This window comes from Notolepis coatsorum, assembly GCF_963971535.1.
Source record: "Notolepis coatsorum genome assembly, chromosome: 9".
Lineage (NCBI taxonomy): Eukaryota > Metazoa > Chordata > Actinopteri > Aulopiformes > Paralepididae > Notolepis > Notolepis coatsorum.
In genome coordinates this window covers 149,438,148-149,466,112 of record NC_140173.1, presented here as the reverse complement: position 1 = coordinate 149,466,112, position 27,965 = coordinate 149,438,148, and the positions used below count along the sequence as shown (strand labels likewise).

General features: G+C 43.9%; 1 protein-coding gene across 1 annotated transcript; it reads right to left on the bottom strand.

Annotated features, from left to right (window-relative positions):
- Nucleotides 1-274: 274 nt before the first annotated feature.
- LOC311234810 (histone-lysine N-methyltransferase PRDM9-like) lies at nt 275-27,965 on the bottom strand. The gene is made up of 12 exons (XM_084322054.1): nt 27,835-27,965; nt 26,948-27,058; nt 18,979-19,096; nt 16,485-16,598; nt 15,752-15,825; nt 14,364-14,499; nt 10,699-10,829; nt 9,064-9,098; nt 5,959-6,149; nt 4,479-4,696; nt 2,881-3,335; nt 275-405 (listed from the first exon to the last, which is right to left on the bottom strand). Exons 1-11 carry the CDS (start codon nt 27,889-27,891, stop codon nt 2,883-2,885), a joined length of 1,638 nt encoding a protein of 545 aa, XP_084178180.1. The 5' UTR covers nt 27,892-27,965; the 3' UTR covers nt 275-405; nt 2,881-2,882.

Sequence of the window (27,965 nt, the reverse complement as noted above, 5' to 3'; positions counted from 1 at the left end):
GGGGCTCGGAGCAGTCTGTCCACGGCAGCCTGTAGCGTCTCCAAGGCCTTGTAGAGGCTGTACGCCCCCTGGTGGTCAGGTGGAAGTAGAGGCTGTACGCCCCCTGGTGGTCAGGTGGAAGTAGAGGCTGTACGCGCCCTGGTGGTCAGGTGGAAGTAGAGGCTGTGAGCCCCCTGATGGTCAGGTGGAAGTAGAGGCTGTACGCCCCCTGGTGGTCAGGTGGAAGTAGAGGCTGTACGCCCCCTGGTGGTCAGGTGGAAGTAGAGGCTGTACGCCCCCTGGTGGTCAGGTGGAAGTAGAGGCTGTACGCCCCCTGGTGGTCAGGTGGAAGTAGAGGCTGTACGCCCCCTGGTGGTCAGGTGGAAGTCGTCGCTCTTGGTCCACCGTCTTCCTCAGGTCCACGTCCTGGACGCACACAAACAAACAAACACAAACACACAGAAGCCAGGTGAGTGAGCGACAGTGACTCAGGAGGTAGATCCGGAGGTTCACGGTTAGATTCCCGCACCTCCCGGGCAGTGTGTGTCGATGTGTCCTTGAGCAAGACACTTAACCCCTAACTAACCCCATGAGCAGGTTGGCACCTTGCATGGTCGCCTCCGCCATCGGTGTGTGAATGTGTGAGTGAACGGGTCAAATGTGAAGAACAAATCGTAAAGCGCTTTGGATAAAAGCCGTTATATAAATGCAGCCATTTACCATTTTAGTAGACATGAAACAGGAAATGCCCTTTGAATGGTTAATAGGCTACATGTCATGCATATTAAAAGAACACGCCAACATCATAGGAAATGTGCTTACCGTCTTCTCCAGAGTCAGACAAGAAGATAGATATACATTTCCTCTCTGTGCGTTCGGTAGAAAGCTATCCGGCTGCAAGCTAGCCTAGCTTAGCACAAATGAATGGAAGCGGATACGGACCAACTAGCCCAGCTGTTGGCCAAAACACCTCTTACTGAGTTTTATGCTAGGCTAATGGTCCGTATCTGCTTCTATTAATTTGTGCTAAGCTAGGCTAGCTTGCAGCCGGATAGCTTTCTACTGAAGGCACAGAGAATAAATTGGTATCCATCTTCGTGTCTCTCTCTGGAGAAGACGGTCAGCACCTTTCCCGTAATGTTGGTGTGTTCCTGTGGCCCAGAGGAGAGAAATAGCTGCGTGGATAATAAGCCTATTTGTTCATCCTTTGATATTCATTTAATCACAGCCAACACACAGCTAGTGATACAGTCTGGTGATTTTCCAGAGATGTTTTGGTTGTGAAAGAAGGCTACCGGGATTCCTACAAATGATGTTGATTAGGTTTGATGAGATTATGAAAAAGTGGAATGTCACCGGTTGGGAATGTCATGTCTTTAGAAGATACTAGGATGTGATGATGTGTCTTTAGAAGATACTAGGATGTGATGATGTGTCTTTAGAAGATACTAGGATGTGATGATGTGTCTTTAGAAGATACTAGGATGTGATGATGTGTCTTTAGAAGATACTAGGATGTGATGATGTGTCTTTAGAAGATACTAGGATGTGATGTTGTGTCTTTAGAAGATACTAGGATGTGATGATGTGTCTTTAGAAGACAGGGTTCCCAGACATTGCAAAATGAAATTCAAGGACTTTCAAGTACTTTTCCCAGCACTATTTTTCATTAAACATTTTTATTCAATTAACTTTTAAATGCTGTTTTTTTATTATAGGAAAAAAATCTGATCCAATATTTATGACTTAAAACCAATTAGTTAGACTTTAAATAAAAAAAAATCTATTTCTTGACATTTTTTATCATGGATGAACAAAACGTTCAATACGAATGGTTGATTTTAATTTCAAGGACTTCCAGGCCTTGACTTTAAAAAAAAATGTATCAAGCACTTTAACTCATTCAGCGCCAGGGGTCGCTGTCTACCTTCTGGGTAGAATGCCATCGCTGTAAGTCAATGGGGAGACTAAGAAACTTGCGAGTGCTTAAAATATATCTTATATTATAGCTATGGGTCTAATAACAGTCGATTGTCAGTGAGTTGCTTCTGGTCAACACGCAAAAAACAGATTGTACTTTCATCCGTACATTTCCGTTTTGAATACGAGTATAGTTTGGGTGATTCTTAGTAATCCCAGGAAAAGACACGATAATAGCCCTTTAGTGAAATCCACTTATTATTACGTTGTAATTTTTCGCCCAATTATCGAATCTTCCTGAAATCAACGCTAGATTATAGTTATTATCCTTCCTCGTGCACCCATGATGTAATTCTGTAATTCTGCAAAAAGAATTATCCAATTATCTGATCACCATTCCAAATACTGCTTGCGGAGGTCCGTCCCACGTTGTCCGGCATTGCGTATGAAGGGGGGGGGGGGTATTTAAACCCCGCCCGCACGGCTCAGATCGGCCCAGAAAAGAAACGACATAGTTTCTAATGAGTGCAATACCGGCTGGAAGGGGGCGGTATTTGCCCTTTGCGAGCTCAGACCCATTCCCAATGATAACATCAGGCTGGATGGATGAAAAATGTATGGATATAGCTAATAAAAGAAATAACGATTAAAACCAGTTTTCTCGTGATTGGCGCTCAACGGTTGGCGAGTTAACCCGACTTTTCTCGTGATTGGCGCTGAATGAGTTGAGCACTTCAAGGACCTTGTGCCAACCCTGCCTACCGTGCCGCTGGCTGGGAAGACAGGAGCACATGACCACAGCACCATTCAAGACGGCACTAGTCAAACCGTTGGAACACGGCCTTTAGGAACGGCTTTTATGCAGGGTTTCTGCAGGGTCCTAAAGTCTTAAATTTAATCAGAATTTTAGGCCTTAAAAAGACTTAAATATGATATTGATATATATATATATATACAGAACCTAGAGGTGTGAGTGCTCACCTTCACACTTGTGTGTCTTGTCCTGTGTGGGTCAGCAGGTGGTGCTTGAGGGTATCCAACCTACTGAAGCTCCTCCCACACTGTATACACTGGTAGGGCTTCTCGCCAGTGTGGGTGAGCTTGTGGCGGGTCAGGCTACCCAAGTCACTGAAGCTCCTCCCACACTGATCACACTGGTAGGGCTTCTCGCCAGTGTGGGTCCGCTTGTGGCGCGTCAGGTCACCCAAGTTCCTGAAGCTCCTCCCACACTGATCACACTGGTGGGGCTTCTCTCCAGTGTGGGTCAGTAGGTGTATCTTGAGGCTACCTAACCTACTGAAGCTGCTCCCACACTGATCACACTGGTGGGGCTTCTCGCCAGTGTGGGTCCGCTTGTGGCCCGTCAGGTGATGTAATAAACTGAAGCTCCTCCCACACTGCTCACACTGGTGGGGCTTCTCTCCTGTGTGAGTCAGCTGGAACAGAAAACAAGGAGGGGTCAGACTGTTAGGAGCAGAAAACAAGGAGGGGTCAGACTGCTAGGAGCAGAAAACAAGGAGGGGTCAGACTGCTAGGAGCAGAAAACAAGGATGGGTCAGACTGCTAGGAGCAGAAAACAAGGAGGGGTCAGACTTAGGGATGGGTACCTTTCACATTTGAACCGATACCGGTACCTGTGAATCGATACCGGTACCCAACGGTACCTTTTTTCGGTACTTAAATTTTTTTTTTTTTTCTCTTTTCATGTCAACGTTCACACGCACAATATATGCTTACCTAGGATTTGACTTGATTCAACAACAAAGCAGTCGGAGCAATGACAAGCCGAAAACTGTCGAAATTTAATTTACCTACCTCAGTCGTAAAAAAAAAATCCAAACTTCAAATAACTACAATTTCGACAGTTTTCGGCTCGTCATTGCTCCGACTGCTTTGTTGTTGAATCAAGTCAAATCCTAGGTAAGCATATATTGTGCGTGTGAACGTTGACATGAAAAGAAAAAAGTAAAGAGAAAAAAAAAAAGTAAAAAAAAAAGAATTAATAAAAAATATTTTTTTTTAGGTTTCTCACTTGATTCGATACTCTGTAGTACCGACGTGTTTCGGTTCGGTACCTCAAAAGTACCGAATTCAGTACCCATCCCTAGTCAGACTGCTAGGAGACGAAAACAAGGAGGGGTCAGACTGCTAGGAGCAGAAAACAAGGAGGGGTCAGACTGCTAGGAGCAGAAAACAAGGAGGGGTCAGACTGCTCGGAGCAGCAGTCACCACTAGGGGCAGAGTGGGTAATATCTTAAAACAACAGGAAAGAAATAGCTCTCTGAAAGAGACTAGTGGACACACATAGTAGAAGTAGCCAGCTCACGGTGTTCCATGTAGAGAAACAAAGCCACAGATGATGGACCTGGACCAGATAACTGCTGGCGATTATGATCATAATATTTCAGATATTGTCAGTAAGCTGAAAGTTATACTGGTAAACTAGTCAGATTCCTAGTCATGGTTGTATTGTCCTGCGTTGTAAACCCCACATACCTGGTGCTCCAAACAGGATAAAACAAACACTTAAAATTAATTGCAGATACTATTTGACTAATGACCTTCTTTCATTTCATTACCTGGCAGGGGGGCGGGGCAGACGGGGTCCCAGAGGAGGTGCCTGGTTGAGAGGCTGTGGAGGGGAGGAGCCTCTCTGGGCGGATCTGTCCACTTGTCAGCAGCTGAAAGTACAGATCATGATGCCTCCTCTTCAGGTGCTTGTGGAGGAAGATCTGAGAGGTGAAGCCGTACTGACACTCAGCCGGACATGGAAACACTGGAGACTGGTTCTTCACTCCTGAGTGTGTGTGAGTGTGAGTGTGAGAGAGAGAGAGAGAGAGATGGAGAAATCGAGCAGATTAGGAGCGAAGTCAGATGAGTAATGGAAATGATGTGTAATGAATCAATACAACTAGGACGGACATAGGCCTGCCACGATAACACATTTTGCTGGGCGATTAATTGCCCCCGAAAATATCGCGATAAGCGATATTATTGCGACCGGTTAGAGAATTTTTTTTGAGAAATTTATTTCCCAAAACTTTTATTTTGAAGCCCACCGCTCTGTCTTTTCCGGTTTTAGACTTTTATTTTGAAGCCCACCGACCGGACCGGAAGTATTGTTGTGATTATCCTAAGCAGAACATATGAGCCGACAACTTGTCTCGTCCGGTTGTTTTTGAGCTAATAACAAATGTTGAGATTGTTGGTGAACAACTAACTTTAGGTTAGTTTTAACGTTAGCTACTAACGTTAGATGCAGCTACTACAGGCAATCAACGATGAGGAGGAAGCGTCAAAGCCGTATAGAATAGAATAGCTGTGGTGCGTAAGCACTGCAGCACGACTCGAAACTACCGGAGTGTTATAATAAATTAATTCATGTTTAACTTGTCCCCGTGTCCAGTCCTTTGACTAGCCCCACCCGTTCATTGTAAACAATGATGCATGTAATTGTATTAACGTTATTCTGTGTTGTACTTGTAGCTATGCTATACGTTGTATTTCGTTTGTTAGCTATTTAGCTAATGTTGTTAGCATGGAATGAGAATCAACGCTCTATCTTTCATCTTTATTTAGCAGTCCAGTTTCTCCGGGCAGTAGCGAGTAACTACTTGGGTCTAAAAATAGCTAACGTTACACTACAAATAATGCTACTTGGTTAAAAGGAGCAACACTATTGAGAAATGTAGTTAAACTATGTGGCGTTGCCCCACGGAGCTCCCGTGCTGTACTCTAGTAACGTCAGCGGCCCGCCTCCCAACACGGACAGTGACTGACAAGGGGCACTGGTTCCGCCTCATTAAAACAAACGCGCAAATAGCAATTAATCGCGCCCGTCAAAATCATTGCATTCATTTTAATTATCGCAGCAATTAATCGATTTATTGCTTATCGCGGCAGGCCTAGGCGGACAGGAGGATTCTTGTTGGTGGGGTCTATATTATTCCAGACTGGCAAAGGAACCATGTGATTTACAGATCTCTGATGCGTTACACCCCAAATCAGATGAATAGACGTAAGGATAAGTACATGCACACAGACAGACAGACAGATTACCTTCGGTAGAACTCTTCCTGTGCCAAAGTTCCTCGAAGATGATGCCCAGGTGTGCGGCGTACTCGTCCCCGTACCACACCAGGAGCTCATCTCCTGGAGCCACATGACACCAAGACCGGTAGAAGATCAGGCCACGGTGTTGGAACGCTACCAGGTTTTGTTCCTCCTCATTACGGGCACAGTTCACATATCTGAGAGAGAGAGAGAGAGAGAGAGAGAGAGAGAGGAGAGAGAGAGAGGGAGAGAGAGAGAGAGAGAGAGAGACAGAGACAGAGACAGAGAGAGAGAGACAGAGAGAGACAGAGATTACTGCTACTACTGTAATTGATAGTCTTACGGGCCGTGTCCACAGATAGTGTTTTTTTCAAGGCGGACCGCTTTGAAAATCTAAAATATGCTCAGAGCGTTGCCAGAACTCCCGACCTCAATCTGCTTTAGTCTCGCGACTCCCGCGGCTCCGCCACTTGCTCGATTTTGATTGGTCGGTCGAAAGAAGTGACCTTGATGAGCGGCGCTCCTCTCCAAAAGTTTAACCATTTTCAACTTTATGCGCTGGGTGTGAGGTTTGGTGCATTCCCCGCCACACGCTTTTTGAGCGATTGCCACTTTCATCACGCAGCTGTCATAGTTTGTGATTAGCGCCCCAGAGGGCTTTATATACCTGGACCTTCCTTCTATCGTTGTCGAGTCGTTCTGGAATACAACTGCATTTGCCTGCTTTTTCCCCGTTGCTGTTCCTGGTCTACTTTCCTCTCCAGGACCTTTCTGTGGAGAACCGCTGTTGAGAACCTTGTTCCCCGTTTGGAGCTGCGCCTCGTTTTCCCGCTTTACGCGTTGCGCTTGGGTGAGTAGAACCAAACCCCTCTGGATTATTCTGATTGTGTGTTTTAGAAGAGACACTGAAGATTTCGTTACCCCTCTGGATTATTCTGATTGTGTGTTTTAGAAGAGACACTGAAGATTTCATTACCCCTCTGGATTGGCTAATTGTGTGTTGTGGGGAACACTGAAGACTGTCACTGTCAATTGGTTCTGGACACAGCTAAGGGAGGAGGGAACCACACTGCCTCTGTGTTTCGTTGGACTGTTTCCGATACCCCTCTCTCTCTCTCTCTCTCCATTTTCCACCTTGAGTAAAAGCTGGGAGTATCTGCAGAGCCGCTACAACGTCACATGCCATTTCCCCACCGCTATCACCAGGAGGATTCTGCAGAGCCGCAGATGGACTCTGCCGAAGGCAGTCTCCCTGTTTGTTTGATAATTGTACTTTACCCTTTTTTTGACTCAGTAAATAAATACGCCCTAGTATTTGGCTAACTCTGAACTACCTGTCTGTGCCGTTGCGTTTTGAGGTCGGTTACGAACCATAACACTGGGAGCGCTCCGCCCAAAAACCGCTAGCCGCAGAGAGCGCTAAAACGTGAGGCGCTGGGATAAGGAGCGCGGCCTGTCGCGTCTTTAACATAGAAATTAATGACAGACAGGAGCTGGCAACTCATAAAAAGCTGGCTGTGGACACGGCTCCTTAGTCTGTACCTTTTAAACCACAGAAGAGTTTCCTACCTCATCCAATTGGAATGAGTCACTCTCTCTGCATCGATGTAGTCGACATGGTGTTTTGTCCTTGTTGTCAAAAATCTGATAGAGAGACAAGCGTTCAACACATTTCACACAGGACATCATTCCATAACAGACTCGATACAAAAGAGCACTTGGTTCATGATGCGTCAACCTTTGAGGAGGGTGGGGGGGGGATCACATGATATGGGGGACCCTGATGTAAACAAGACGAAAGTCTTTCTCTGGTCTGCATCCCCTTAACAATTGTGTGTATTGAGCCGTACTGTATTGTACCCATTCTGCAATCTGGTAATAACATTTTCAATCAATCAATCAAGCACTTTCAGACACATTGGGCCTCATTCAACAATACTCTTATTATTTCTCTTACCCGTCTGTTAAGACAACAATAAGACTTAGTAGTACTTAATAGTGCTTATATACTTGTACAATACGTACTGTATAGTGTGAAATAAATCGTTCCAGCAAAGTAGGCTTTGTCAATACTGAACGACTGGGCAGTTAACGTTCTGAGAACCTCTGGTTACCACAACAGTTTGAATTGCTTCACTAATTGTGCTACAAGGGAAAAAAAGCATTACCGCGAAGCTCCCCTCCCTCCCTCCTCCCCCCCCCCCTCCCCTCCCTCCCTCCCTCCCCCCCCCTCCCCTCCCTCCACCACTCCCTCCCCCTCCCCCCCTCCCTCCCTCCACCACTCCCTCCACCACTCCCTCCCCTCCCCCCCCTCCCCCCCCCTCCACCACTCCCCCCCCCCCCCCCTCCCTCCCTCCACCACTCCCCTCCACCCCACTCCCTCCCCCCTCCCTCCCCCCCCCTCCCTCACTCCCTCCTCCCCTCCCTCCCCCCCCTCCCCTCCCTCCCCCCCTCCCCCCCCTCCTCACCATCCATGAGTAGCCGCTCTTGGCAGCCTCCTCCCCCCCCTCCCTCCTCCCTCCCACCCTCCCTCCCCTCCTCACCATCCATGAGTAGCCGCTCTTGGCAGCCTCCTCCCTCCCTCCCTCCCCCCCCCCCTCCCTCCCTCCCCCCCCTCCCCCCTCCCCTCCTCACCATCCATGAGTAGCCGCTCTTGGCAGCCTCCTCCCCCCCCCCCCCCTCCCTCCCTCCCTCCCTCCCCCCCTCCCTCCTCACCATCCATGAGTAGCCGCTCTTGGCAGCCTCCTCCCTCCCTCCCTCCCCCCCCCCCCCTCCCTCCCTCCCCCCTCCCTCCCTCCTCACCATCCATGAGTAGCCGCTCTTGGCAGCCTCCTCCTCCCCCCCCCCCCCCCTCCCTCCTCACCATCCATGAGTAGCCGCTCTTGGCAGCCTCCTCCTCCCCTCTCCCCCCCTCCCCTCCTCCCCTCCCTCCCTCCACCCCCCCCCTCCCCCCCCCTCCCTCCCTCCCTCCCCTCCCTCCCTCCCCCCCTCCCTCCTCACCATCCATGAGTAGCCGCTCTTGGCAGCCTCCTCCTCCCCCCACCTTGTCTCCCTCATATGGACCGAAGTGTGTTCCTATAGGCAGCTCTGTGTTCCCAGAGTAGAACACACCTAGACCAGCCCCCTGGTATTCCAGACCTCTTCACCTGGACAGACACAGACAGGAAGACACACCAGCAGACAGGTTGAGATACAATGGAATGTTATCATTGTTCAGATAAGTTGAGATAAAAAATAAATAAATACACCTTTATTTTAGATCTCGGGAAATCATTAACACTTTGATTGCCACTCACGAGTTCTCGGATTTATAATAGTTACGTTGAAAGCCACTCACGAGATTTCTCGGAATTCTTTTTTTTTTTAAGCGATCTGAAATCATATTGCATCACGCGCGAGCCTACCCTAGTCTACCCAAGGACCGCCGGCGATCAGATGTGAAAAAAGCGCCCCCCATCGTCTCCCAGATGACATCAGGGATTTTGGAATGGACTCAATGAAAGTGGATGGGGGGAAAAAAATTATTCCAGTCCACTGATGCAGCCGGGGTTACCAGAGTTCATTCTGAAGACTCTGTGCCGCGGCAAGCATGAGTTCTACTGTACACACGTTAGATCTATACACTTATCGATTTTTTCGAATGGTGATCAGGAATTGGAATATACCAGTTGGATACCATCTGATGTCAGGTAAGGAATCTATGTTATCAGTGTTAGGATAATCAGACTCGTTTTGATGAAGATATAAGCCGTTTTGTGAAATGTGCTCCATCGGTTTCACTGTAAAATCCATGAGGAAATGAACACGGCTATTATCAGCGCGCGCCTCGAATGGGCGTGCGTGTACGTATAATATTGATCATCTAGCGTTTATTTGAAAACGATTCATAAATAGGCCGACAAATATCAACGTTCTGGAATATTCCAGTAAAAGACGATTATCACAGAATGGGCTGTTTTTTTTACCTCAAAACGGGTGCTTTTCAAAATGCTCTCAAACGGAAATGAAGCGATAAAAAACAATCTGCCTTGACAGCACTGACTGGAAAATGATTCTTTGATAAGCGACGGGCAGATTAGACACATAGCCATAATTTAAAACATAGATTATGCGATATTAACGTCGACATTGAAGTGGATGGTGGCATTCAAGCACCAAGTCTGGCGCCACCAGGTGGCACTGAAAGTGTTAAGGGTGGCCCTCGTTTACAATGATACCAAGCTTACAAAAAAACAGACCGTGCTGTTGAGATTCAAGCATATTAAAAAAGGTACAAAAAAACATTAAATAAAGAAAATTATTAAACATTGACTACATACATAGATAAATTGTATGTAATGATAAACAATGTCATAGTAACTGGTGGGTGAGTCACATGTTTTGGTCAGTAACAGGGCTGAGTGTCTGGTCAGTAACATGGCTGAGTGTCTGGTCAGTAACAGGGCTGAGTGTCTGGTCAGTAACATGGCTGAGTGTCTGGTCAGTAACAGGGCTGAGTGTCTGGTCAGTAACATGGCTGAGTGTCTGGTCAGTAACATGGCTGAGTGTCTGGTCAGTAACATGGGTCTCCCAGTGCAAAAGTGGTCCGACACAAATAAGAAATAAAAACAAGTACGTGCTTGAAACAAGTAAAAGAAGAATATCTAGGGTTCTCTCTCCTGATTGGATAAAGTGGGAAGGGATACCAGAAAATGTAGTTTGTGTTTTACTGCAATTTACCTAAAGATAATCTAAAGGAAACAATACCTGGAGGTCTGGAGGGAGAGTCTTCTTGGCCCTGTCTCGCACTCCTGGAGCCACCTCCACGTCAGGGTAGAAGACTGGAGGACCATGGTCATCACACTGGTGGAGGTAGAACTCCTTACACGCGTAACAATCTACACAGACAGAGAGACAGAGAGAACGTGAAAAAGAGACGGAGACATAAGGAGAGAGAGAGATGAAAAAGAGACAGAGACATAAGGAGAGAGAGAGAGATAGTCAGTCAATACATAAATATATATTTTTTTGTATCCACTTTTTTCTCCCATCCCAATTTAGCCGTGCCAATTCTCCCCTCCCCCGTCTTGAACGTTGCTTGCATATGCCCCCCACTGGCCGGTTGTAGGGAGGATAGAAGCCTTGCATCACGTGTCCCCTCCGATACACGAGAAGGCAGCCTGTCACATCTTTTCACCTGCCAGCGCGGACTCTCATTTTGGCGAGGTGTAACGTGAGGGAGGCTCACACTACCCCCGCCATCTCCCGTCTCTGCTGTGCAGGTGTCCCCCAGCCGACCTGTAGGAGTCGCTGTCCACAACGTCCAGATTACCACCCATCGACTTCCACCCGCTAACTCTGCCAATTGAGTTAGTATGATGGCTGGCCCAAGCCGGAGGCAACGCCGACAGCCAGAGTCGAACCCGGTGTCTCTTGCGTTGGTGACGAGCGCAATGTCCGCTGCGCCACCCAGCCGTCCGTCAATACATAAATATTAAAGGAAGAGAGCAAATAGAACTAATGCTGTTCAGCTGCTGATATGTTGTAGGGCTGCACGATTTTGGGAAATAATCTAATTGCGATTTTTCTGACAGATATTGCGATTGCGATTAAATTTGTGATTATAATAACAAAAAATTTAAGCAGGTTTATTGTAAAATGCGGCTTGCATCTGGCCTAGGCGGTGGGCCTTTTCGGGACACGAGCCTGAAAATGTTTCTTTTTACCTGGGAATCGGTACCTTTTCTTCTGTACTTTGCTCTCCCTCTCTGAAGTCTAAACTTCACAACACACAATCTAAAACCCCTTACCTCCCTCTCCCAAACCGATCTTGTATCTCATGGGACTTCCTGGTTAAACACTTTTTTTTTTAGTTACTTTTTTTTGTGATTTGATAATTGCATCATTCCAAATCGCGATTTCGATTAAGAATCGTTTAATCGTGCAGCCCTAATTGACACTTTAATTCACGGTCGATTAAAAACACGTTTGTTTTATAATGCTCACTCTCAGCAGGAGGATACCGCCCGTGTTGTTGATAATTACTAGCAGCCCTAGTCTATATATGTGAGAGGTCTATCTTAGGGCTGGGCGATAAAACGATAACGATAGATATTGCGATAAATTATTTCCTCGAAATAAACATGAAACGTGGTCGCAAAGTTTCGATATATCGATTTTCCAAGTTTGGCTCCGCCTCAGCTCAACACTCACTAACAACAACCAACGTTACATGATGACGTGACGTGCTTACGCACCACAGCTCCAGATGCGCCACTGTTTTGGTTTAGGACTCAAGGCTGGCGCTAGGATAATTAGCTTGCACAGCTCTATGTTATATATTTACGTGCCGTGTATGCGTGTGACGTGAATTCTGATGCCACGGTTATAGTAGTGTGTGGTATACGGTGGACGTCGTTGCAATGTATTCTGGCGGAACAGAGTATTTTAGGGATATTTAGGACATTTGGATACATGCGTGGCTAGGATAATTAGCTTACACGGCGCGATTTTATATATTTACGTGCAGAGTATGTATGTGGCGTGAATTCTGATGCAACGGTTATAGTAGTGTGTGGTATACGGTGGACGTCGTTGCAATTTATTGGGGCGGAACAGAGTATTTTAGGGATATTTACTAGTACATTGTCATGGGATTGTCTCGCTCTGGCTAACTGCTAACGTGCGCGGACTGATGACGACATCAACTCGAGACATTCGCAGCAGAAAAACAAGTCCATCGGCGCCGGGCATAATAAGTTAATTAAACTTGACAGACATTATATCGACGATAATTATTGATATCGAGTTATATGAAAATAATTGTATCACGATAACGTTTTTGGCCATATCGCCCAGCCCTAGTCTATCTCTCTGCCTAGTCTCTATATGCGAGAGGTCTATCTCTCTGCCTAGTCTCTATATGTGAGAGGTCCATCTCTCTGCCTAGTCTCTATATGTGAGAGGTCTATCTCTCTGCCTAGTCTCTATATGTGAGAGGTCTATCTCTCTGCCTAGTCTCTATATGCGAGAGGTCTATCTCTCTGCCTAGTCTCTATATGTGAGAGGTCTATCTCTCTGCCTAGTCTCTATATGTGAGAGGTCTATCTCTCTGCCTAGTCTCTATATGCGAGAGGTCTATCTCTCTGCCTAGTCTCTATATGTGAGAGGTCTATCTCTCTGCCTAGTCTCTATATGTGAGAGGTCTATCTCTCTGCCTAGTCTCTATATGTGAGAGGTCTATCTCTCTGCCTAGTCTCTATATGTGAGAGGTCTATCTCTCTGCCTAGTCTCTATATGTGAGAGGTCTATCTCTCTGCCTAGTCTATATATGTGAGAGGTCTATCCCTCTGCCTAGTCTCTATATGTGAGAGGTCTATCTCTCTGCCTAGTCTATATATGTGAGAGGTCCATCTCTCTGCCTAGTCTCTATATGTGAGAGGTCTATCTCTGTGCCTAGTCTCTATATGTGAGAGGTCTATCTCTCTGCCTAGTCTCTATATGTGAGAGGTCTATCTCTCTGCCTAGTCTCTATATGTGAGAGGTCTATCTCTCTGCCTAGTCTCTATATGTGAGAGGTCTATCTCTCTGCCTAGTCTCTATATGTGAGAGGTCTATCTCTCTGCCTAGTCTCTATATGTGAGAGGTCCATCTCTCTGCCTAGTCTATATATGTGAGAGGTCTATCTCTCTGACTAGTCTCTATATGTGAGAGGTCTATCTCTCTGCCTAGTCTCTATATGTGAGAGGTCCATCTCTCTGCCTAGTCTCTATATGTGAGAGGTCTATCTCTCTGCCTAGTCTCTATATGTGAGAGGTCCATCTCTCTGCCTAGTCTCTATATGTGAGAGGTCCATCTCTCTGCCTAGTCTCTATATGTGAGAGGTCTATCTCTCTGCCTAGTCTCTATATGTGAGAGGTCTATCTCTCTGCCTAGTCTCTATATGTGAGAGGTCTATCTCTCTGCCTAGTCTCTATATGTGAGAGGTCCATCTCTCTGCCTAGTCTCTATATGTGAGAGGTCCATCTCTCTGCCTAGTCTCTATATGTGAGAGGTCTATCTCTCTGCCTAGTCTATATATGTGAGAGGTCTATCTCTCTGCCTAGTCTCTATATGTGAGAGGTCCATCTCTCTGCCTAGTCTATATGTGAGAGGTCTATCTCTCTGCCTAGTCTATATATGTGAGAGGTCTATCTCTCTGCCTAGTCTCTATATGTGAGAGGTCTATCTCTCTGCCGTTTCGATGACATTTTGAAAACATTCTAGGCTGATGGCGAGCGGAATGAAACAATACACGTCTTCTAGTTTTTATATAGTTCGATACTGAAACCCTGTTAAATGTGCTGCTGTCTGTGTTGACCAGGACACTATTGAAAAAGAGATTTTAATCTCAATGTTAAATAAATAAATAAAATATACCAGGTTATACTTACAGAAATAGTGATCATCCTCAGGAAGCTCCGGTTCTTCATAACTGACCCTCGGAAGGTTCCTCAAGTTCCTTCCCCTTGTATAACCCTGATCCTCCCCTGATAGGATGGGTGTAGCTGGCTCACCTCTCTGCTGCTGCTGCTGTGAGAGAGAGAGAGAGAGAGAGAGAGAAAGACAGAGAGCGATAGAGAGTGAGAGAGAGATAGTCCGTTAAGTCAGGACATATAACAACATCCCATAATTCTGACTGAATTCGGTCGTTAAAGAATCGTAAAGAGTAGGGGGTTCCCCGACGTTCCTGGGCAAATTCCCAATCAGGTCTCCGACATCAAGGCCTCCTAATCATCCCTTCCCCTTAATTGGCCGATATCATTCCCTGTCTCCTGAGCCGTTCAGCCATTGTGTAGTGTGATGTGTGCCGGGTGCCAGTGTATGGTAGTCATTGTGTAGTGTGATGTGTGCCAGTGTATGGTAGTCAGTGTAGTGTGATGTGTGCCGGGTGCCAGTGTATGGTAGTCATTGTGTAGTGTGATGTGTGCCGGGTGCCAGTGTATGGTAGTCATTGTGTAGTGTGATGTGTGCCGGGTGCCAGTGTATGGTAGTCATTGTGTAGTGTGATGTGTGCCGGGTGCCAGTGTATGGTAGTCATTGTGTAGTGTGATGTGTGCTGGGTGCCAGTGTATGGTAGTCATTGTGTAGTGTGATGTGTGCCAGTGTATGGTAGTCATTGTGTAGTGTGATGTGTGCCGGGTGCCAGTGTATGGTAGTCATTGTGTAGTGTGATGTGTGCCGGGTGCCAGTGTATGGTAGTCATTGTGTAGTGTGATGTGTGGTAGTCATTGTGTAGTGTGATGTGTGCCAGTGTATGGTAGTCATTGTGTAGTGTGATGTGTGCCGGGTGCCAGTGTATGGTAGTCATTGTGTAGCGTGATGTGTGCCGGGTGCCAGTGTATGGCAGCCATTGAGCCTGCGTAGCCCAAGGTTGGGTGCTACCAGTGGTGGTGAAGGAGGCAATTTCCCTAACCCTATGTTGTAAAGTGCTTAGAGTATGAGAAAAGAGCTATATAAATGTAATGAATTATAATTAGATCTTCTTATATTAAAGGGATAGGTCTGATTTTTGGAAACCTAGCCCTATGTCTTACCAATGAAGATTAGGGCTGGGCGATGTGGCCCAAGTTCCATATCACCATATTTTTCTGTTTTGATGGTATAACAGTATTTGGCTGCATTTAGTTTTCCAGTACACATTTGGCTGTGATATGACATATTGTTTATGTTGTTATTGTAATACACTTGTCCTGGCGCTATTTAATTCAAAATGGTCTATTTGTTGTCCATCAGCAATATAAAACTGTTATACATATAACTGTGTAGAGTCAATGCAGACCTGAGTAGCAGACTGTGCAGCAGAATTCCTTCCGGCTGACCTCTTGACCTTGACAGGGGCTCTCACCATAGGACCTGTTAATATTATAGGAATCATATCATATTGTAGCATATATCATATATTACATCATAGATCATACATAATATCATATTGTAGCATATATCATACTACATCATATCACATAGTATATATCGTAGCATATAACATATCACAATAGGGCTGCAACGATGAGTCAACGTTGTCGATGTCGACCGTGACATTTCATCTATTTGCATATTCATGACCGACGCATCGTAGTTACTTATATGCCGTCTTCAAAGTTCAAAGTCATAACATGCACAACATGGCATCTAACGAGTAAATATAAATAACTTAAACGAGTTAGTGACTCTGCTAGGATTCCAGTGTTTCACTTGCATTGGACTTGAGTTTACATCTCGACGTCCACTCCAGCTGCAAGGGTGAGAATGGGAGGGGCTGAGTCTGAGCCCCCCCCCCCCCCAATTCTTTCTGTATGTTCAATGATTTGAAGTAGCCAAACTTTACACTATAAAAACTAACTGGATAGTTGATAATAAATATTTCACTTCATTAGCAGAAATATTCTAAAATCATTAAGTCTGCTATAAACTATTCTCCCTGTGTGTGTAAATGTACTATAGGCTACTCTTTTTGATTAGGCTAATTAGCTTTAACAATGTTATTATGGGTTCTCTCTCCACTTTGTATTCACCATGCTGTCTCTCCAGATGGGGGGTCCAGTCTTCCTCCTCCCCTGAAGACTCAGGTACAGGAAGCATCACCCTGTGGGACTTAGCCATGAAGGCTGGAGGTTTAGACTCGAATCCTGAGATAGAAAGACAGACAGAGGGACTGAGGGCTGCAGGAGAGACAGACAGAAGCCTAAAGTCACATTTAAAGGTCAAAGTGTTGCCGATACTTTGCCAAAGGTGTGTCGTGTGGAGGAGCAGGGAAGTGCACAGGACTTTAGAGGGGCAGGTGCTCAGAGGCTGAAAAGGGCACTATACTTTTGTGTGTTTCAACCGAGCGCGCGAAGCGCCCAATAATGTAATTTGATCAAAGCAGAGTATACACAGACAGTGGCGATAGCGAGCATTTTGACTTGTTGCGTGGTGGCGATGTCTCGCAGATAATACAACTACAAGTATAATTATATATATAATTATTTTTTTTTAATCAAAAACGATCGATATCGGCCGATATGGCTCAAGACGATCGGTGATCGGTATCGGTGTCAAAAAACGTGATCGGGGCATCCCAAATTACAACTACTGTTACTAACATTACTAATGCAACTGCTACTAAGTCTTTTACTGCTACTATTACAACAACTACTAGCTACCATCACTACTGCTCCTAATAATACTGTTACTACCACAAATATTACCTACTACTATTAATTTCAGCGTCATGCCCACCCGGAATAACAGACTGAAGTTTATTTCAAACAACAATCTCCCCCCCCCCCCCACCACTAAGGGATAGTGCAATTATCTTTTATACCCCCCTGTTTATGTTTATGTTATGTCTATTATGCCTTACTCTTGTTTTTATATTTAATACTGTGTTTAGGACTGTTTTTATGATCTAGGACCAGGGATGCGTTCTTCATGGGACGGGGTTGCACTCCGTGCACCCAAAGATTTGAGCAGAAGCGCGTGCACACAGGAATGCGCTGCACTCACTCGCCATAAGTACCCACCTGGGCTACTTTGCATATCAATAGCACCGGTCGTCAGGTGTGTTAAATACGTTCTCAGATACAATCGCACAAAACTTGTGAATGAAATGTGTTACATTCCATTCGTAGAGGCAATTAGGCATTGTCTTTAGTCTGTGCTTAAGCGAGGGAACATTTATGCGCATGCGCGGGAGCGTGCGTGCACGTGGCGTCATTAGCGTTGGGGCTGCACGATTAATTTTTTTTTAATCGAAATCGCGATTTGGAATGATGCAATTATCAAATCGCCAAGCCTGCAATTAAAAAAATATATATTATTATTTTTTTTAACCAGGAAGTCCCATTGAGATACAAGATCTCCTTTGCAAGGGAGACCTGGCCAAGATAACAGCAATAACATTTGCAATACATCACAGCAATAAAATGTGCGATACATCACACAAGAACATAATAAATGTGCATGTATACAATATACAATACATCACATGTAAACACAAAAACACAAAGCAGAATAGTCTACATGATAGTAAAAGTGTATAATACAGGCTAATAGTCATTTTGCAGTTGAGACCCGACTACAGAAAGCAGCAACATTCTTCTTGTAGGAAGTTATGTAATACAGATTTTAATTCACCAAGAGAGTAATTGTCCTGTAGCCCATTCCATGCCCAAGGTGCGAAGCTTGAGGAAGCTGTTCCTAGCTAACCCTGCTCAAGACAGAGAAAACATCTGAGCTGAGTAAGGAAAGGGTGGGGGGGAGCGGGGCTCGGGGGGGGGATCTCTCCCTCTCTACTGGTTCAATTAATGTAGAAAAACGTTGCACTATAAAAACGAACTGGATAGTTGATGATAATAAACATTTAACCTCATTAGCTGAAGTATTCTAAAATAATTTAAGCCATTCTCCTTTTCTGTGTGTGTGTGCACGCGTCTCATATCTGGTCTGACATCAGAGGAGTTTGATAGTATTGCCAGATAATGTTGATATTTAAAAACACAAAAAGAATTATAATACAAAATAAATATACATGATCATGAAACATAAAAAAAATTGTTGTAGGAACAGTTTGGGAGAGGGAGGTAAGGGGTTTTAGATTGTGTGTTGTGAAGTTTACTTCAGAGAGGGAGAGTAAAGTACAGAAAAAAAGGTACCGTTGGGTACCGTACCGGTATCGATTCCCAGGTAAAAAGAAAAATGTTCAGACTCGGTGTCTCGAACAGACCCACCGCGTAGGCCAGATGCAAGCCGCATTTTACAATAAACCTCTGTGGGGCTGCTTAAAAAAAAATTATAATCGCAAATGTAATCGCAATATCTGTCAGAAAAATCGCAATTAGATTATTTCCCAAAATCGTGCAGCCCTAATTAGCGTATCAGAGTTGATATGAGGAACGCACCTCTGTCTAGGACTGTGTGACGGCTAGCACCTAGGGCTGCATTTAAAATGTTGTTGTAACACTGTAACAATGACAATAAAGATCATTCATTCTATAATAATATTGTTACTATAACAACTATTAATACCTAGGGATCTCAGAAACAGGTGGTTCTCCTTCACTTGATGGTAGCGTTGCTTCTCCGCTGTACAGAGGCCGGTCCACTCAGTCACGGTGAAGTACCGCCTGATATCTTCAACGTCCTTCTACAAGGAGAGAGAGAGAGAGGAGAGAGGAGAGAGGAGAGAGGAGAGAGGAGAGAGAGAGGAGAGAGGGAGAGAGAGAGAGAGAGAGGGGGAGAGAGGGAGAGAGGGAGAGGGGAGAGAGAGGGGAGAGAGAGAGGGAGAGAGAGAGGGAGAGGGGAGAGAGAGAGGGAGAAGGCATGTAAGTGACAGAAAGAGGGAATGCGTGTGTTTGTGAGAGACAGAGAAAGTGTGTGTGTGTGTGAGTGAGGTTTGATTGATTGAAAAGTGAAAACTTTATTAACATATTGTAGAATGGGTACAATACAGTACGGCTCAATACACACAATTGTTAAGGGGATGCAGACCAGAGAAATACTTTCGTCTTGTTTACATCAGGGTCCCCCATTTTCAATTCATAATGACATACGAAACAGATATATCATGACATTTATGACAAACATGACATACAGGTATACAGTACTGTTACATTTGTGACATACAAGATATGCAAAATACAGTACTGTTAAACAGAGATCCTAACAGAAAATATATACATACGAGGCGGAGGAAACCGTACATTGGGAGGGGGTGGGTGGGTGTGAGGGGGGGGGGCTTTGGACATTTACGGGGGCCAGTTTCGAATTGCAGGTAAAGAAAGAGCATTAAATTGTTCATGTGTAATGACATCAGTGAGATAGTATTTTATGCCGGGATCAGTGAGATAGTATTTTATGCCGGGATCAGACTACACAATACAGTCTTTCATGATGGTCATTGGTCACCATGTCAGGTAATGTAGTTATCATAGCATCATAACATCTTGCTGTGTCTTGATTCTTGGGTACAGTTTGTTCATTGTGAGCCACCATACCTGTGTATGTGTGTTCGCTCTGACTGTGAGGCGTGAGTGTGTCCACAGCTGGATGCGCAAGATATTGTGTGTGTGACGAGCCAGGAAAACAAACAAGGTTTCTATGGAGTAACCATAACCACTAAACGTTTGTTAAGTTGGAATCAGATAAAAATAATGGTTCCGAATTGTGCCAACAACACGTTGCTTACTTCACAGCTACTTAATAGACTTTTGATACAGACGGAAACGCAACTTGTGGCTAGCTTGTGCTACATGGTCATGACTCATGGACCCAAACACTGACATCCTGGCTGCTGCACCAAAGACCTTTTTCCAAGAAATATGTCGTTCCATGAGTGGAGAGAGCTGCTGTGTGCAGACAGAGCGGATGGTAAAGTAACGTTAATTATTACTATTGATACATTGTGGCTAGAGCTGCCGCGGTATTGATTATTTCCTTACCGCACAAATTTGCAAAATATTTCCTACCGCCGCGGTTTTTACCGCACGCACACAAAATAAAAAAAAAAAGTTTGAATGCATTATAAAAATATATATATATGATTTTTTCTTTTGAAAAATCAACTCTGCCTTTCTTTGTTAAAACATTGGTTGCCAAGAACGAGTTACGCCGTTTTTTGCCCGTCATGCGTTGAACGTCAAGAACAACTTACGCCGTTTTTGGGATCAATATTTAATTTTTTCGCCATGGCATTCATAATTCATCCAGCCATCCTCCGGACTGCAGCGGGACCCCGAGTTCCGATACCATTTTTTCCTTTCCGATCCGATTCCAAACCTAAGCTTTGGGTATCGGCCGATACCGATACTTATCCAATACCAGTGCATACATTATATATAAAAAAATATATATATATTATAAATTATACTTTTTTTTTTTATTACAGATACTGTTTTATATATACTGTTTTTTTGTAATAACTAGAAAGTAATGGTATTTATTCAACAACAGGTGATTGTATAGATTTGTATCATTAATCAATGAGTATGGGGCTGCAGCACTGCAGATATACCCTACTCCAATGATCCGCACGGACATTAGACGGTGTTGCACTCGCTACCCAGTGGCTCTGCAGATATACTCAGTCTGTAAGCTAGTAGCAGATAGAGCATTCATGTTGTGATTTTCTATGCAAAATAAATATTCAACATTCTCTTTTGAGACTCCGCCTCAGACTCTTATCCTTTGGCACTTGGAACTTGCTGTACTTTGCTTGCAGGTCTGCAGACATTATTGCTGGATTATGAATAGCACCAACTTTAGACATGGTATCGTTATCAAGCTAAGCTAGCTGACCTAGCTCGTCTTCCCGCATTGACATTTGATAACGTTAGTCAGCTAACGCTAGTCAGTAGCTACTTAACTTAAATACGATTCACCGTGGGTGCATTATTGTTGATAGACGGTCACGGACAGTGTCAGGTCCTGGAGAAAGGACAGGCAATCATCTGATTTGATGTAACGGGCGGATGTTGTTCCAACTAGCTAGCTTTTCAGCTAATGCTATCATAACACCAGCAAAACACATCCCGTCCGAGCTCCCCGTCACACCGCACTGTCGAGGACAATGGAATTTAAGAAAGTGTATCTGCTGTTAAAATGACAAACAGCATCACACTTTAAAACACCTTCATTTTATAATCCTCACTCTCCGCAGGAGATAAATTACGTCATGGGATCGGAGGCTACAATTTACGTGTATCGGCCGATACCGATACCAGCATTTTAGGCAGTATCGGCGGCATTTCCGATACTGGTATCGGAACAACTCTAATTGCAACGCCTCAATACCGCCGCCTGGTGGATGGTCGGGCGAGTTACACTCTCGCCAAAACCGGAAGTGGCGCTGGTGCATCGAGGAAATCCCTCCGGCAGTAACATCTTGTTACGTGGATCCAGACAAACACTATAGTGCATTTGGATCGCTATTCGCTTTCTAAACTTAATAATCGATATGATTTCGGCGTTTATTGCGCCATACAAACCGGAAATGGATCTAGGAGATCGGCGTCAAATAATTGGGATCTTTTTCCTCCAATCTCATCGGCGAACGGTAAGGACAGTAACGTTATTTTCAGCCCGATTGTTTATTCATTTCACTGCAAACCATCTGATCAATATATCAACCCATACTAAATAAAGCAGTTACTGACGATCAAGGAATTATAAACGACCCCCCCCCCCCCCTTTCGTTCACGCATGATGAAGCATAATGTATACCGATCATATACACTTGAATTTTTTAATATAGCGTGTATAGGAAAAAAACTATATTCATTTATCTTAAAAAAGAAATTGTATTCTTCTGAAGGGGGTAACACTGGTATGGCAGCTATTACTAGGGCTGTCTTATATACTTCAAAGCTTCGTTCGATGGGCATGGGATTCGAATATGAAAATAAAAATCGATTATAAAAATATATATACATGATTTATTTTTTGCAAAATCAACTCTGCCTCTCTTTGTTAACTACAACAAGCAATGCCGTTTGTTATTTAAGATGAGGTCGGACTCGGCACTGACAGATTTGTGTTCATTGTGCTGCTTTTATAAAGCCTCAAATGACAGCTTACAATATTTCATGAAAGCAAAGTGTTTTGTTTGTCTAAGATTTAAAAAGGTTTAAACTTTACAGCACTGACAAAGTTGAACAAAGTGCTGGTCAAGTCCCACAACATAAAAAATATAAATAAAATTAAATAAAAATAATTACAAGTTTTGACCATGTCTTTAAAGCCCTTTTGATCGACAGTTTGAAAAGGAATCATGTCCTTAGTTAGTTACACAAGTAAACAGTGACAGCGTTTGTTATGTCGGTCCACCGCTGGCTTTTTTTGTCGTTAACTTAAAACATAAATAATAAAAAATTATAAAATGATTCTGTTACAGCTGCTGAGCTATACTATAGCTCAGGGGTGGCCAACCCGCGGCTCGCGAGCCGCATGCGGCTCTTTGCCCGTCAATGTGCGGCTCTTCCATCCATTTAAAAAAAAATAAAAAATATATAATTATGTCACTCATTCCATAAGGATGTAGAATAAACATTTACAATTTTTTTTTAAATGGTCCATTTGCATGTTCTTGGTATCTGAATCTAGGGACATATATGGATCAGTGTCAGAAATAGTGTGTCTGTTACTAGGCTTGAGTAAATTGTAAGGAACCAAAGGAGAATATCAATTCTATTTAAAAAAAAATTATCTTTGACTGTGAATAACACCATGCTAAAATTGACCAGACCTGAAAAATCTAAGTAAATGAATAAAGGGAAGATGATTAAACAGGTTTTGTAGATACAGTACTGAATTCTGCCATCTTTTTTATAATGTAGATTTCTCCACCATTTTTCATCATATTGCAACACCGTTTTTTGCAAGACGTTCACAGAAGGTAGAGAAACTAACTGCGTTCCGTTTTATGGCAATAACGTTCAGGTTTGTGGGAGATAATCCCAAAAAAATAAGAGAAATTAAAAAGTAAATCCAGAAGTCAGATGATCGACAGGGGCTGGTGTGAGCTGGGTAGGGTAGTTTTTCTAAATTTGAAAGCCCTGAGTCTCTTCCTTCAAAAGACTACTCACTTTTGGCTGTGCCACTTCCTCCTGTCAATATGCGCCGGTTTCCGACTCAATGCCCTGAGATTTCTATAATCTTATATTTCACTAATAACAGTTAAAATAATTGGTAAACAAACGTAATGCTGAAAATATACACTTTTACTGTATATCTCTGGCTTAAGAGGTTAACCCTGTGAGGCCCAAATAAAAAAGACATTAGCAACTTCAGAGGCCAGAGGGTGAGACCTATAAACACATGAAGGGTGCCGTGACTGAAAAAAAAGGTTGAGAAACGCTGGTATATGGTGTGGCTCTTTGTGGTACCACAGTAATTTTTGTGACTCTTAGTCTCCGACTGGTTGGCCACCCCTGCTATAGCTAATGTCCATCAATATCTTCCTTTTTAATGAAATGGGTTCAAGAATCGAATCAGGATTGTTAGCAGAGAGAGAGAGAGAGAGAGAGGGAGAGAGAGGGAGGGATGGAGAGAGAGAGAGTGAGAGTGAGAGTGAGAGAGGGAGGGGGCTGCTATGAGTGGAGCTAACGTTAGCTTTCTGAGTCTACATCAACAGTTAACATTACATAAGGTTTTAGCGCGACGTGGGCATTCCAGAATGGCGAGGATGCAAAGCATGTTAGACCATTAGACTCGTCACAGAGTTTACATTACACATAGAAACTGCGCGTTGTCACACAGCCTTCAAACGCAGGGCGGAAGAGCTAGTTTGCTTCTAGAATTGAAGGTCCACTCTGCTCTGAGTCTATAATGAAATGACAATTGCGCGTTGACAGGCCCACTACACAAAGCCTCTGTGCTATATAGTATTGTATATTAGTACACTGCACAGTATTGTATATTATATGGTAACTCAGTTATGTCTATTCTGCATCGAACATTGTACATATGTCTAAACTGAACACTGTGACCTCATTTTTTTTACTTCTAATTTTACTATGTTATTTTATTTCATACTATCTTGTCTTGCACAGTCTCTGGAGCGTAACAGTAAGAAGCATTTTGTATAAAAGTATTCTGTACTTCTGTATGACAACTATTAAAGAAACTTGAACTTGAAACTTGCTCCTAAATAATATTTTCCAGTTCGCACATATCTATTTTTAGGGGAGCCCTGGCTGTGGTTATGTCACGTCATTGCTATTTTAGAGCTGCTCTACCGGTTACAAGGTATAGTCAAAATCCATACCGTAGCGCAAATTCATACCTTTTATACCGTATACCGTTTATACCGTCCACCCCTACTATCATTACACCTGGGTAAAACAGAATCCATTATCTTTTGATCAAATAACAAACTCAGCAAGGCAAACGGTTTCTCTGTTACAGTGGGGGACATTATTGTCACAAGGAAAGATGAAATTACATACCTAGGTTCCTAGAGGTAAATCTTGCATGTGACAAAATGGCATCCAATGTAATCAAAAAAAGTCAACCAACGAACAAGATTCTTGTACCGGATCTCCTCTCTGGTAAACAAGAATACCTTGAAGACTCTAACAGGAGCACTCATTCAAGGATACTACGACTATGCTTGCACCTCATGGTACCAAAGCACCTCAAAGGCACTAAAAACAAGACTACAAACATCACAAAACAAACTGGTCAGACTACTGCTTGGCCTTACTCACAAAACCCACCTTACCCCAGGGCTGTACAGTGCGACATATATATCGCACGTGCTACAGCAACAGCGGTCTGTGCGATGAATGGATTTACTTCACTAGCACTGGTGCGATAGGGATTCTGTTCATATAGATACTCTTATTTTGAAAATCCTGTAGCGGGTCTCATTTCTGCCCACGCGCAGCTCCAGCTATAATAACTAGGCTCCGATAGCTAGCAACGTTCAGGTGCATATGATACTCTTATTTTGAAAAAACTCTGTGACAACTCGACGAGTCATATCCGCCCTATCCGTGCTTCTGCAAGCAGAGCGTTGGTCGTTTGGTGCGCACTGCTGCGTTAACACAGCAGTGCGCCTACACGTCCCGAAATAAGTCCGTGGTGTTTTTTTTTTCTCTCAACGGGCCATCTACATGCTTTGCACCGTCGCCATTCCTTTATGCGCACATCGCCCGAAATTAATCACTACAACGTTAGCAAGCTAACAAGCTAATCCTGATCAGAGGCAGAGCCAGCAGACACAGTGTGGAAAGGGAAATGGGGGGGCACTCTCTCCCCTTCCCTGTGTGTGTGCGTGCGTGCGTTTGGAAAGACGATGAAGTCACTAGTCAGGAGGACTCAGGACAGGAGTATAATAGTAAACTGAGGATTACTGAGGATGGACAGATAATGTTGATATTCAAATGTAAAACAGTTTCGAGAGGAGTGGAAGTTTGAAGACAGTTGAAACAGTGTGTGTGAATGAATGAATGAAAACTTTATTTAACAGATTGCAGAATGGGTACAGTACAGTACGGCTCAATACACACAATTGTTAAGGGGATGCAGACCAGAGAAAGACGTTTGTCTTGTTTACATCAGGGTCCCCCATTGTGTGTGTGTGTGTCCCAACCGACCCCACTTCTATGTTTCAATAAATTATTTGCATTTAAAACTATTAACGCCGACTCATTCCTTCAGTCCACTCAAAATTATGCTAATATTCCTTATGTTGTTTATGATATTAATTGAAAATAGCATATGAGAGTATTATAGTAATAATAACACATGGCGATATACTAAATGACAGCCAAACATGGCACTGCAACTAAATAACACAAATACAATAGGCACATTTGTGACTGTTACAAATATAACACGTTTTATACTTGTGCTACAAGATTTTGGCCTGTGCTACAAAACTATCAACCTCTGTAGCACCAGTGCTATGTGCAAAAAAAGTTAACGTACAGCCCTGCCTTACCCCTGCAAATTAATCCACATTATTGTTGCATAATTACGAAACGTGTTTAGTCCCTTGTTTAAGCCGAATCTGGGTTGAACATGATTTGTGGAACTCCCTCTGGTGTTGTGGGCGTGGAATTCACCGACCTTTGGGAAGTATTTCGACGTGTACATGGGTATCCCAGTGGTGTAGTGCATCTTGTAGACCAGGCCTATTGCAAGTTGCTGTACTCTGTCTAGTGTCTACTCTAAGCCATCTTAGGTTGTCAAAAATGTGCAGGGGTAAGGTGGGTTTTGTGAGTAAGGCCAAGCAGTAGTCTGACCAGTTTGTTTTGTGATGTTTGTAGTCTTGTTTTTAGTGCCTTTGAGGTGCTTTGGTACCATGAGGTGCAAGCATAGTCGTAGTATCCTTGAATGAGTGCTCCTGCTAGAGTCTTCAAGGTATTCTTGTTACTCTGTTGTCTACTCTAAGCCATCCTAGGTTGTCAAAATGTGCAGGGGTAACGTGCAAAGCAACGCGAATGTGTGCAGAGGAGTGCATACGAAACGTTCGACCCTGAAAAGTGAAACGTACCTGGTCCGTAATAAATGAATGGGTGGCGTCTTCGGCATCATAGACGGTCAAAGGTGCCAGGGCTGGCGGCAGGTCCAGGTTGTCATTTGCCATCGCTGCAACAGTCTTATCCTGTGATTGATTGATTGATTGAAAACTTTATTAACAGATTGCAGAATGGATACAATACAGTACAGCTCAACACACAATATTGTTAAGGGGATGCAGACCAGAGAAAGACTTTCGTCTTGTTTACATCAGGGTCCCCCATTTTCAATTCATCATAACATGACACACATGACATACAGATAGACAGTACTGTACATCTATACATTTATGACATACCAGATTTACAAATACAGTACCGTTTGTGATACAAAAAGAGTCCAGAGAAGAGAGTATATACATTTGACGTAGAAACTGTACATTGGTTGGTTGTAGGTGGGGTGGGGAAACTGTACAAGCAAAACCATTGCCATTGGAATATCGACAAAACCATACTAAGTTGGTCCCAAGAAGAGGGTCTCGGGTATTATTGGGTTAGGACATTTACTGTACATTTACACGAGGGCCGTTTCGAATTGCAACGTAACGTTTACGAATAGAAGCACTTTTAATCCGAAGGAAATTCAGCACCGGTCCACACAGATAAACATTTAGCTAGTCAACTCAAAAGTAATACAGTCAAAGATATACATTCTAAAATATGTATATATAACAAGTTACTTTCTAAAATATACAGTCAAATATCAAATGTACAGGAAGATATACAAGGTTTTATACAGTTTATAAAACTAAAGAGCAGCGTCGTCGCCACGTGGGTCAGTAATGTTAGTGGGGATAACATTGTTTCAAAATGTCCGCTTCTTCTCCGATACACGCCTAGCTAATACACAGATAACACCTACCGCCTCTCCGTCTCCTCGGAAAACATTATTTCCCATTACCTCAGACATAATTATCATTACTTATTGACACTATATTCATTTCTTCACACACGCTGAGACACGGAGGCTTTGGCACCACGACCCAAGTTCTT